This window comes from Mobula birostris, chromosome 29 (genome assembly GCF_030028105.1).
Source record: "Mobula birostris isolate sMobBir1 chromosome 29, sMobBir1.hap1, whole genome shotgun sequence".
Lineage (NCBI taxonomy): Eukaryota > Metazoa > Chordata > Chondrichthyes > Myliobatiformes > Myliobatidae > Mobula > Mobula birostris.
This window is the reverse complement of record NC_092398.1, coordinates 36,718,178-36,731,194: the sequence shown is the minus strand read 5'-3', so window position 1 is coordinate 36,731,194 and position 13,017 is coordinate 36,718,178. Positions and strand designations below refer to the sequence as shown.

Genomic DNA, 13,017 nt, shown 5'->3' with positions numbered 1-13,017 from the left:
CAGAAGTGGGCTGAGAAGTGGCAGATGGAGTTCAACCCAGAGAAGTGTGAGGTGGTACACTTTGGAAGGACAAACTCCAAGGCAGAGTTCAAAGTAAATGGCAGGATACTTGGTAGTGTGGAGGAGCAGAGGGATCTCGGGGTACATGTCCACAGATCCCTGAAAGTTGCCTCACAGGTGGATAGGGTAGTTAAGAAAGCTTATGGGGTGTTAGCTTTCATAAATCGAGGGATAGGGTTTAAGAGTCACGATGTAATGATGCAGCTTTATAAAACTCTGGTTAGGCCACACTTGGAGTACTGTGTCCAGTTCTGGTCACCTCACTATAGGAAGGATGTGGAAGCATTGGAAAGGGTACAGAGGAGATTTACCAGGATGCTGCCTGGTTTAGAGAGTATGCATTATGATCAGAGATTAAGGGAGCTAGGGCTTTACTCTTTGGAGAGAAGGAGGATGAGAGGAGACATGATAGAGGTGTACAAGATAACAAGAGGAATAGATAGAGTGGATAGCCAGCACCTCTTCCCCAGGGCACCACTGCTCAATACAAGAAGACATTGCTTTAAGGTAAGGGGTGGGAAGTTCAAGGGGGATATTAGAGGAAGGTTTTTTACTCAGAGAGTGGTTGATGTGTGGAATGCACTGCCTGAGTCAGTGGTGGAGGCAGATACACTAGTGAAGTTTAAGAGACTACTAGACAGGTATATGGAGGAATTTAAGGTGGGGGCTTATATGGGAGGCAGGGTTTGCGGGTCGGCACAACATTGTGGGCTGAAGGGCCTGTACTGTGCTGTACTGTTCTATGTTCTATATTACATTTCCCTGCAAAAACATCATCCCAATTCACACCCGCAAGTTCTAGCCTTATAAGCCTCATTATTTGCCCTGTCCTCTCTGATTCTATCCTTTTCCATGATAATGCTAAAGGCCAGGGAGCAGTGGTCACTGTCCCCCAGATGCTCATCCACCGAGAGATCTGTGATCTGGCCCGGTTCGTTACCTAATACTAGATCTAGTATGACATTCCCCCTGGTCGGCCTGTCCACGCTTAACAAACTCTGCCCTGTCCAAACCCTTGGAACTAATCAGGTGCCAATCAATATTACGGAAGTTAAAGTCACCCATGATAACAACCCTGTTATTTTTGTACCTTTCCAAAATCTGCCTCCCAATCTGCTCCTTGGTATCTCTGCTGCTTCCAGGGGGCCTATAGAATACCCCCAATAGAGTAACTGCTTCCTTCCTGTTCCTGACTTCCATCCACACTGACTCAAAAGAGGATCCTGCTACATTACCCACACTTTCTGTAGCTGTAATAGTATCCCTGACCAGTAATGCCACCCCTCCTCCCCTTCCCCACGTCTCTATCCCTTTTAAAGCACTGAAATCCAGGAATATTGAGAATCCATTCCTGCCCTGGTGCCAGCCAAGTCTCTGTAATGGCCACTACATCATAATTCCATGTATGTATCCAAGCTCTCAGTTCATCACCTTTGTTCCTGATGCTTCTTGCATTGAAGTACACGCACGTTAGCCCTTCTACCTTACTACCATTACACCGTTTATTCTGCTTCTCTTCCCTCAAAGTCTCTGTATATGTCAGATCTGGCTTTACTCCATGCACTTCGTTCACTGCTCTATCGCTCCGGGTCCCATCCCCCTTGCAAATTAGTTTAAGCCCACCCGAACCATGCTAGCAAACCTACCTGCAAGGATATTGCTCCCCCTCGAGTTCAGGTGCAGAAGAGATCCCAATGATCCAAAAATCTAAAACCCTGCCCCCTGCACCAACTCCTCAGCCACGCATTCAACTGCCATCTCCTCCAATTCTTACCATCACAGTCACATAGCACTGGCAGCAATCCTGAGAACGTCACCCTTGAGGTCCTGTTCTTCAGCCTTCTACCTAGTTCCCGAAACTCACACTTCAGGACCTCATCCCTCTTCCTGCCTATGTCATTGGTCCCTACATGTATCATGACTTCTGGTTGCTTTCCGTCTCGTACCAGGATGTCGTGCACCCCCAGTCAGAGACATCCCGGACCCTGGCACCCGGGAGGCAACAAACCATGCGTGTGTCCTTCTCACGTCCACAAAATCTCCTGTCTGCTCCCCTGACTATAGAGTCCCCAATGACGACAGCTTTCCTCTTCTCCGTCCCACCCTTCTGCACCACAGGGTCAGACTCAGTGCCAGAGGCCCTGCCACCGTGGCTCACACCTGGTCGGTCGTCCCCGCCAACAGTATCTAGGACGGTAAACTTATTATTCAGGGGAATGGCTACAGGGGTGCTCTGCACTACCTGTCTACTCACCTTCACTTTCCCCCCCTCTGACTGTCACCCAACGACTTGCTTCCAGCAGCGTAGGTGTGACTACCTCCCTGTAGCTCTCATCTATGACTGCCTCATTCTCCCTTATGAGTCGAAGGTCATCCAGCTGCTGCTCCAGATTCCTTACACGGTCTTCCAGATCGTCCAGCCGTATACTCTTCTGGCAGATGTGACTTTGCGAGAGAGGGGCATTCCCCCAAGACTGCCACATCTCACATGAGAGGCACATCACCGTCTCAGGAGGCATTGTAAAGACTAACTGGGAACAAGCTCATCCTCCGCCTCGAGTCAAAGCCTCAAAGCTCCACTCCTTCACTGGCCCACTCACTCACTGGCCGCTTTCCACAGGTATATTCTATAGGTATATTAACAGCAAAAGGATAGTAAGGGATAAAATTGGTCCTCTTGAAGATCAGAGTGGTCGGCTATGTATGGAACCAAAAGAAATGGGGGAGATCTTAAATGGGTTTTTTGCGTCTGTATTTACTAAGGAAACTGCCATGGAGTCTATGGAAATAAGGCAAACAAGTAGTGAGGTCATGGAACCTATACAGATTGAAGAGGAGGAGGTGTTTACTATCTTGAGGCAAATGAGAGTAGATAAATCCAGAGTAGATGACCTCGCATTTACCAACATTGTACTCCATCTGCCAGACCCTTTACCCATTCACTTAAATCCACCTATATCTCTCTGCAGACCCTCGTATCCTCTGTACAAGTTGCTTTTCCACTCAATTTAGTATCATCCGCAAAATTAAGATACACTACAGTAGGTCCCCTCTTCCAGATCGTTAATGTATATCGTGAACAGTCGCGGGCCCAGCACCGACCCCTGCGGCACACCGATTGCCAACCAGAGTATCCCAACTCTCTGCTTTCTGTTGGTTAACCAATCCCCTATCCATTCTAATATATCACCCCAACTCTATGCATCCTTATCTAATGGGTAAGTATTTTATTTGGCACCTTATCAAACGCCTTCTGGAAATCCAAGTAAATAACGTCCATCTGCTCCCCTCTATCCACTGCGCTCATTATATCCTCAAAGAACTCCAGTAAGTTTGTCCAACAGGACCTGCCTTTGCTGAATCCATGCTGTGTCTACCATTTCTTTCCAGATGTCTCGCTATTTCTTCTTTAGTGATAGCTTCAAGCATTTTCCCAACCACAGATGTTAAACTAACTGGCCTATAGTTACCTGCCTTCTGCCTAAATCCTTTTTTGAACAGTGGCATGACATTCGTCATCTTCCAATCTGCCGACACCTACCCAGAGTCCAGAGAATTTTGGTAAATTATCACTAAAGCCTCTACTATAGCTTCTGCCATTTCTTTCAGTACCTCAGGATGCATTTCATCAGGACCAGGGGACTTATCTATCTTCAGGCCCACAAGTTTGCTCAGCACTACCTCTTTAGTGATAGCTATTGTATTGAGGTCGTCACCTTCCATCGCAGCCAGAACATCTCTCTTTGGCATGTTAGATGTGTCCTCCACCATGAAAACTGACACAAAGTAGTCATTCAAAGCCTCGGCCATTTCCTCATTACCCAATATCAATTCTCCCTTCTCATCCTCCAAGGGACCTACGCTCACTTTGGCCACCCTTTTCTGCTGTATATAAGAACTTTTACTATTTGTTTTTATATTTGGTTTGCACATCACACAAACCACTCTTCCGTCCTTGGACTCACTTTACACCGCACGCTGTCGGAGCAGTGCTGCCAGGATAATCAAGGACATGACCCACCCAGCCAACACACTTTTCATCCCTCTTCCCTCTGGGAGAAGGCTCAGGAGCTTGAAGACTCGTACGGCCAGATTTGGGAACAGCTTCTTTCCAACCGTGATAAGACTGCTGAATGGATCCTGACCCAAATCTGGGCCATACCCTCCAAATATCCAGACCTGCATCTTGATTTTTTTACACTACCTTACTTTCCATATTTTTACTTATGATTTATAATTTAAATTTTTAATATTTACTATCAATTTGTAATCCAGGGAGCGGGAAGCGCAGAATCAAATATTGCTGTGATGATTGTACGTTTTAGTATCAATTGTTTGGTGACTATAAAGTATTTTGTGCTAGTTTATTTTCATAATCTATCTTCCCTTTCTTTATTGCTCACTTAGTGGTTCTTTGATGCTTTTTAAAGTTTTCCCAATCTTCACGTTTCCCACTACTCTTGACGACTTCGTACGCACGAGCTTTTAGTTTGATGCCTTCCTTTATTTCCTTAGTTATCAATGGCTGGCTCTCCCCACCCTTACTGTCCTTGCTTTTAACTGGAATATACTTTCGTTGAGCACTGTGAAAAATCTCTTTGAAAGTCTTCCACTGTTCCTCAACCAACCAGCATATAGCTTGTGTTCCCAGTCTACCCTATCCAAACCCTCCCTCATCCCATTGTAGTCTCCCTTATTTATGCATAATACACTGGTTTTAGATCGAACTACTGCACCAGACTGCATGCGAAACTCAATCATACTGTTATCACTCTTTCCAAGAGGATCCCCAACTACAAGATCACTAATTTTACCTGTCTCATTGCACAGGACCAGATCTAATATAGCACGTTCCCTTGTAGGTTCAGTAACATGTTGTTCAGGAAAGCCATCAGGATGCATTCTATGAAGTCCTCCTCAAGACTGTCTCGACCAACTTGATTCACCCAAGCTATGTGCAAGTCCCCCACAATAACTGCTGTTCCATTCTTACATGCCTCTATTTATTTCTCAGTTCATTGCCTGTGCCACTGTAATGCTATTATTGGGTGGCCAACAGACAACTCCCACCAGTCATTTTTTTCCCTTTACTATTCCTAATCTCTACCCAGGTGGATTCAACATTCTGCTCCTTAGATCTTACACTGTCTCACTATCACCCTGATCTTAACCTTAATAAGAGCGCTACCCCACCTCACTTACCTTCCTCCCTATCCTTCTGTGTTACCTGATATCCTTGGAGATTTAATTCCCAATCCTCTCCACCCTGCAACCACGTCTCTGTAATGGCCACTAAATCATACGTCTTTGCCACAAGGCCATAAATTCCATTATCTACATCACTGACAAACAATGTGAAAAGTAGCGGGCCCGATACTGACCCCTGAGGAACACCGCTAGTCACTGGCAGCCAACCAGAACGGCCCCCTTTATTCCCACGTACTGTCTTCTTTCTGCCATTCCTCTATCCACGCCAGTAATGGCCACTAAATCACACCCCTTGGTACTGATTGGTGCCCCAAGTTCACTGGCCTTGTTTCGAACACGACGGGCGTTCAGGTAAAGCGTCCTTGCACTCATTCAGCTTTTAAAATCTTGTGAACTTTTTCAACTCACATGCTGGTGATGATAAACCCTGATTCCGATTCTGTTGCACTTGACTTTTCCTCACTCCACTCTTACTTTTCTCTTTTACTTTATCTTCATCCACACTTTTCTTTTTTACTTTATCCATACTTCTCCAATCTGTTGAACCCACCCCGCTACTATTTAGTTTAAAGCCCTATCCACAGCCCAGTTATGCAATTCGCCATGATCCAGGTCCCATCACAGTTCAGGTGAAGCCCGTCCCAACGGTGCAGCTCCCTCGTTCCCCAGTACTAGTGCCAATTTCCCATGAATTCAAACCCACTTCTCCCACAACAATCTTTGAGCCACGCATTTAACTCTCTAACCTTCCTGACCCTATGCCAATTTGCACGTGGCTCAGGTAGTAATCGCCATTTTGGTTCAGCTTTTTAATTTAGTCTCTAGCTGCTCAAATTCCCTCAGTAGAACCCCTTTTCCTCAGTCTACTTGTGTCATTGGTCCCCACATGGACCATGACAACTGGATCCTCCCCCCCCCCCCCACTGCAGGTCAGATAGGATGTCACAAACCCTGACACCAGGAACACCGTGCACAGTTCCCATCTCCGTATCCCTGGGACAGACCCATGACCCACACCAGGAACGCCGTGAACAGTTCCCATCTCCGTATCCCCAGGTCAGACCCACACCGGGAGCACCGTGCACTGTTCCCGTCTCCGCATCCCTGGGACAGAGCCACACCAGCAGCACCCTGCACCATTCCTATCTCTGTATCCCTGGGGCAGATCCACACCGGGAGCACCATGCACAGTTCCGGGCTCCGTATCCCCGGGTCAGACCCACACTGGGAGCACCGTGCACCGTTCCCGTCTCTGTATCCCTGGGTCAGACCCACACCAGGAGCACCGTGCACCATTCCCGTCTCCATATCCCTGGGACAGACCCATTCCAGGAGCACCGTGCACCGTTCCTGTCTCCGTATCCCCGGGTCAGACCCACACCGGGAGCACCATGCACAGTTCCGGGCTCCGTATCCCTGGGTCAGACCCACACCGGAAGCACCGTGCACCATTCCCGTCTCCATATCCCTGGGACAGACCCACACCGGGAGCACCGTGCACAGTTCCCCTCTCCGTATCCCCGGGTCAGAACTGTGCTCCTTTCCCTGTCCCCGCTCTGCGAGTCCCCTCACCTGAATGGTTTCTCTCCCGTGTGGGACCTCTGGTGATCCAGCAGTTTGGCAGCCTGGGCAAAGGATTTCCCACAGTCCTGGCATCGGAATGGTTTACGTCCGGGACGTGGACAAGCGTGGGACAGGAAGTCTGAGATCCGCGGGAACACCTCACGGCAGCCAGAACACCGGCAGGCACCCCCGGCCTCCGGGCCACTCTGGTAGGCCTCCAGCCCTTCGTCTTCCCCCAGCAGATCTTGCTTCCGGAAGGACTCGGTGCCAACCCCATCATGCGGCTCCTGGGCATCATGCGCCCGGCTCAGGTGGCTCTCTAGCTCCCGCCGTCCCGGGAAGACCCGCTGACACTCCGCGCAGACGGCGGGCTTCTCCTCCTCAGCTTCCTCGTCCACTGGCGGCTCCGGCGACGGACGCTGCCCGTTCTCAGGATAGACTGCAGCCTCGCGGGGGTCCTCCGGCTCCAGGGGTGTCTGTTCCTGCTTCCTGCAGCAGCAAGAGCAGGGGTAAGAGAGGCAGAGCGAGGGGGGGGCAGCAAGAGCAGGGGTAAGACAGGTGGGGGGGGCAGGGAGAGCAGGGGTAAGAGAGGCGGGGGGGGCAGGGAGAGCAGGGGTAAGAGAGGAGGAGCAAGGGGGGGCAGGGAGAGCAGGGGTAAGAGAGGCGGGGGGCAGGGAGAGCAGGGGTAAGAGAGGCAGAGCGAGGGGGGCAGGGAGAGCAGGGGTAAGAGAGGCAGAGCGAGGGGGGGCAGGGAGAGCAGGGGTAAGAGAGGCAGAGCGAGGGGGGCAGGGAGAGCAGGGGTAAGAGAGGTAGAGAGAGGGGGGCAGCGAGAGCAGGGGTAAGAGAGGCAGAGAGAGAGAGGGGGAGGATAATGGGAGAAAGAGAGGGGGGAGGGGGTAAGACAGGGATGAGAGAGTGGGGGAGGGGGGAAAACAGGGATGAGAGAGTGGGGGGAAAGACAGGGAGAAAGAGTGGAGAGGGGGGTATAATGGGGGAAAACGGGGAGAGAGTGGGGGAAGAAATAAGGGGAGGGGGAGAGAGTTGGTGGGAAGAGATGGGGGTAGAGAGTTGGGAGGGAGATTTGGAGGGGGAAAGAGTTTGGGGAGCGACAGAGTAAGTAAACGGAGATAGAGAGAGAAAGAGAAAGTAAAGGTGAGAGGGATAAAGAGAGAGAGGCCCAGGTGAGGAGGTCACTACTGTCTTTAATGAATCCTCAGGCACTGCAGTGAGCATAATTCAGGGATGAGGGATCATCTGATCATAGAGCAGAAGTCACCCTTTGTATGTTGTGAATTAGAGCTCGCGGATCAGAGAGTGCACATCGTAAGATAGTAGATTGCGGGTCGCAGATCCAGGATCTCAGGTCAGTGCAGAAAGGACGTGGGGTTTTCGAGAGGGGGCAGAAGACGTTCACCAAGATGCTGCCTGGATTAGAGGGCATGAGCTACATGGAGAGGGTGGACAAACTGGGGTTGCTTTCCATTCAGTGTCGGATGCTGAGGGAGGTTTATAAGATTGAGAGGCACAGATAGAGTAGACAGACAGTATCTGTTCCCCCAGGGTGAGATGTCTAATACCAGAGGGCATGTGTTTAAACTGAGAGAGGGCAAGTTCAATGAAGGCATGAGGGGCAATTTTTTTTTTTAAACACTAACAGGGGTGGGGGCCTGGGATGAGCTGCCAGGAGTAGTGTGGAGGCAGATACGGTACAGTTGTATGTGCAGGGCACGGAGGGAGATGGACATTGTGTACGGGGAACGGAGGGAGATGGACATTGTGTACGGGGAACGGAGGGAGATGGACATTGTGTACATGGAACGGAGGGAGATGGACATTGTGTATGGGAAATGGAGGGAGATGGACATTCTGTATGGGGAATGGAGGGAGATGGACATTGTGTACGGGGAATGGAGGGAGATGGACATTGTGTACGGGGCACGGAGGGAGATGGACATTGTGTACGGGGAACGGAGGGAGATGGACATTGTGTACGGGGAATGGAGGGAGATGGACATTGTGTATGGGGAACGGAGGGAGATGGACATTGTGGACGGGGCACGGAGGGAGATGGACATTGTGTACGGGGAACGGAGGGAGATGGACATTATGTACAGGGAATGGAGGGAGATGGACATTGTATACGGGGAACGGAGGGAGATGGACATTGTGTACAGGGAATGGAGGTTGTGGAAGGGAATGGAGGGAGATGGACATTGTACGGGGCACGGAGGGAGATGGACATGGTGTACGGGGAACGGAGGGAGATGGACATTGTGTATGGGGAATGGAGGGAGATGGACGTTGTGTACATGGAATGGAGGGAGATGGACATTGTGTACGGGGCACGGAGGGAGATGGACATTGTGTACGGGGAACGGAGGGAGATGGACATTGTGTACGGGGAACGGAGGGAGATGGGCATTGTGTACGGGGACTGGAGGGAGATGGAGATTGTGTACGGGGAACGGAGGGAGATGGACATTGTGTACGGGGAACGGAGGGAGATGGGCATTGTGTACGGGGACTGGAGGGAGATGGACATTGTGTACGGGGAATGGAGGGAGATGGACATTGTGTACGGGGAACGGAGGGAGATGGACATTGTGTACGGGGAATGGAGGGAGATGGACATTGTGTACGGGGAACGGAGGGAGATGGACATTGTGTATGGGGAACGGAGGGAGATGGACATTGTGTATGGGGAATGGAGGGAGATGGACATGGTGTACAGGGAATGGAGGGAGATGGACATTGTGTACGGGGAACGGAGGGAGATGGACATTGTGTATGGGGAACGGAGGGAGATGGACAGTGTACAATGAACAGATGCAGATGAACATTGTTTAGGCAGGAGGGATTTAATTTAAATACGCATTCTGTGGGCCAAGTGCCCGGTACTGTTCTGTGTTCTTGTTTTGTAGAACAGTGTGACCCTGGGGAGTGTTGTAGAACAGAGGGGCCCTGGGGTACAGGGAGATGGTTCCCTGAAAGTGGAGTCACAGGTAGACAGGGCAGTGAAGAAGACGTTTGCCACACTGGCCTTCATCAGTCAGGGCACTGAGTACAGGAGTCGGGACGTTATGTTACAGTTGTACAAGACATTGGTGAGGCCGCAATTGTGTATTGTGTTCAGTCCTGGTCACCCTGCTGTAGGAAAGGTACAATTGAGCTGGAGAGAGTGCAGAGGAGATTTAGAGGATGTTGCTGGGACTCAGGGACTGAGTTATAGAGGGAGGTTGGACAGGTTGGGACTTTATTCCTTGGAGTGTAGGAGACTGAGGGGTGACCTTACAGAGATGTATAAAACCACGAGAGGCACAGATAGGGTGAATGTGCACAGACTTTTTGCCCAGGATTGGGGAATCATGACAGGGGAGAGAGATTTTAATAGGGACCAGAGGGGCAACTTTTTTCACCCAGAGGGTGGTCTGTCTATGGAATGGGCTGCCACAGGAAGTGGTTGAGGCAGAAACATTAACAGCATTTAAAGGGCACTTGGATAGGAAAGGTTTTGGGGGACACAGGGAAAGCGAGGGTGGATGTGACTGGCCAGGATCAGTGAAATGGGAGCTGGACAGAAACAATCTGGCGCTGGAGACTTATCCATCAACAAGCGTGTCCCATTCTCCCCCCTCCCCCTCCAACCACCTCTGTGGGAGTCCTGCCCCAACTTCCCGGCTCCCCACTCAGGGCTGGTGAGAGACTCGCAGGCTGCCCAGCCTCTCGGTGTGCCTGAACAGAGGGATGCCCTTCCCGTGGCCCGTACCTCACTGTGGGTGCTGCTCCAATACCCCTTCAAATGGGCAAGAAACAATGCCTTTAATTGGCCAAGAGGAACTATTCCCTTCAGTTGTCAGGTCTGGGGGCGTGGGAGGGAGTTCAATCTCATTAATTTCCATCAAATGGTCCGAGGTGAAATGCCTTTAATGGTTGGAGGTCGTGGGATCCATTGAATAGCGACGGGGTGGGGGTGGGGGGTGGGGATCAATCCCTTTAACTGCCCGGGCCAGAGCGATTCCTCTCATTGTGGGGCCCAGTCCCTTTAACTGCAGCAGGGACGATCCCAAGCGTTGCCGACTTCCATTTAAAGGATGGGGGAGGCGACCACAACCCCTTTAATTTTCAAGAGTGGTTACCGATCCCTTTAATTTGCAACCAGGCCCCAATCTCTTTAAACCACAAGACGGTGAGGGTTGCAACGCCTTTGACGGCCTGATCGACGTGACCTTTTGCATCGGGAGGTTTGCAACCCGGGACAAAGGACCCTCAGCCCTTCGACCCCCTGCACCCTCCCCCCCCACCCACCGATCCCCGGGCTTGCGGCGGCCCGGCTTCACTTACACCCGCGGGGGCCGCTCGCTGCCTCCCGTCTCCATCTCCAGCTGATGCATCCGCCGCCTTTGCTTGCAATGTGGCCGATGCACGCCTTTTTCCCGGGCGGAGGGCTGGCGTCGTGCAGCGGCAGGGGTGGGGAAGGGAAGGACGGGGTCGGGACGGAAAGAGAGGAAAAAAACCCTCCTAAATTCCTGGGATTTTCCGCCGGGGCTCGCTTGCGCTGCCTCTCCCAGGGTGCAGCGGGCGACGCCGCGCAGGCGCTTCGGCACCCGCCCGCTCCGCCCGAGGCGCTTTCATGGGCGCGGGGCATGCCGGACCGTGGCTTCCGCCATTGAGCTGCCCCATCTGTCCTCCCGTTTGGTCCCGCAGTGGAAGGCCGGTGGGTGCCAGGGGTGGAAGGAATGGAGGGCTTTGTATGAGGGAAGGATTAGTTAGATCTTGGCACAACATTCAGGTGACGTACCTACCTTCAGATCTGTCAGCTTCCCAAGCACCACCTCCATAGCAATAGCAACTACACTTACTTCTGTCCCCGACAGTCGAATTTCTGGCATACTGCTCGTGTCTTCCATAATGAAGACTGGTACAAAATACTTATTAAGTTCGTCTGCCATTTCTTTGTCTCCCATTACTACCTCTCCGGCTTAATTGTCCAACGGTTCTGTATTCGCTATTCCTGACGAAGGGTCTCGGCCTGAAACGTCGACTGTACCTCTTCCGAGAGATGCTGCCTGGCCTGCTGTGTTCACCAGCAACTTTTATGTGTGTTGCTTGAATTTCCAGCATCTGCAGAATTCCTCGTGTTTGCTGTATTCGCTATTGCCTCTTTAAAAAACGTTTGGTATATTTTTAATATTATTGGCTAGCTTACCTTTATATTTCACTTTTCTCTCCTCATGGATTTGTGAAAGGAAAATCATGTCTGACGAATCTCATAGAATTTTTTGAGGATGTAACTAGTAGAGTGGGTAGGGGAGAACCAGTGGATGTGGTATATTTGGATTTTCAAAAGGCTTTTGACAAGGTCCCACACAGGAGATTAGTGTGCAAACTTAAAGCACACGGTATTGGGGGTATGGTATTGATGTGGAAAGAGAATTGGTTGGCAGACAGGAAGCAAAGAATGGGAATAAATGAGACCTTTTCAGAATGGCAGGCAGTGACTAGTGGGGTACCACAAAGCAAAGTGCTGGGACCCCAGTTGTTTACAATATATATTAATGATTTGTGAGGGAATTAAATGCAACATCTCCAAGTTTGCGGATGACACGAAGCTGGGTGGCAGTGTTAGCTGTGAGGAGGATGCAAGGTTACTTGGATAGGTTAGGTGAGTGGGCAAATTCATGGCAGATGCATTTTAATGTGGATAAATGTGAAGTTATCCACTTTGGTGGCAAGAACAGGAAAACAGATTATTATCTGAATGGTGGCTGATTAGGAAAAGGGGAGGTGCAATGAGACCTGGGTGTCATTATACACCAGTCATTGAAAGTGGGCATGTAGGTACAGCAGGTGGTGAAAAAGGTGAATAGTATTCTGGCATTCATAGCAAGAGGATTCGAGTACAGGAGCAGGGAGGTACTACTGCAGTTGTACAAGGCCTTGGTGAGACCACACCTGGAGTATTGTGTGCAGTTTTGGTCCCCTAATCTGAGGAAAGACATCCTTGCCATAGAGGGAGTACAAAGAAGGTTCACCAGATTGATTCCTGGGATGTCAGGACTTTCATATGATGAAAGACTGGATCGACTAGGCTTATACTCGCTGGAATTTAGAAGATTGAGGGGGGATCTTATTGAAACATATAAAATTCTAAAGGGATTGGACAGGCTAGATGCAGGAAGATTGTTC

At 50.5% G+C, this 13,017-nt stretch overlaps 1 protein-coding gene across 1 annotated transcript in view; it reads right to left on the bottom strand.

Annotated features, from left to right (window-relative positions):
• LOC140190186 (uncharacterized) overlaps positions 1-11,720 on the bottom strand; it is a 32,260-nt gene extending 20,540 nt beyond the window's left edge. The window contains exons 1-3 of the mRNA XM_072246700.1: positions 11,634-11,720; positions 11,173-11,456; positions 6,841-7,320 (exon numbers count right to left, since the gene is read on the bottom strand). Of these exons, the coding sequence (XP_072102801.1) occupies positions 6,841-7,320; positions 11,173-11,456; positions 11,634-11,720 (851 nt within the window). The remainder of the gene's footprint in view (positions 1-6,840; positions 7,321-11,172; positions 11,457-11,633) is intronic.
• Positions 11,721-13,017: the final 1,297 nt, after the last annotated feature.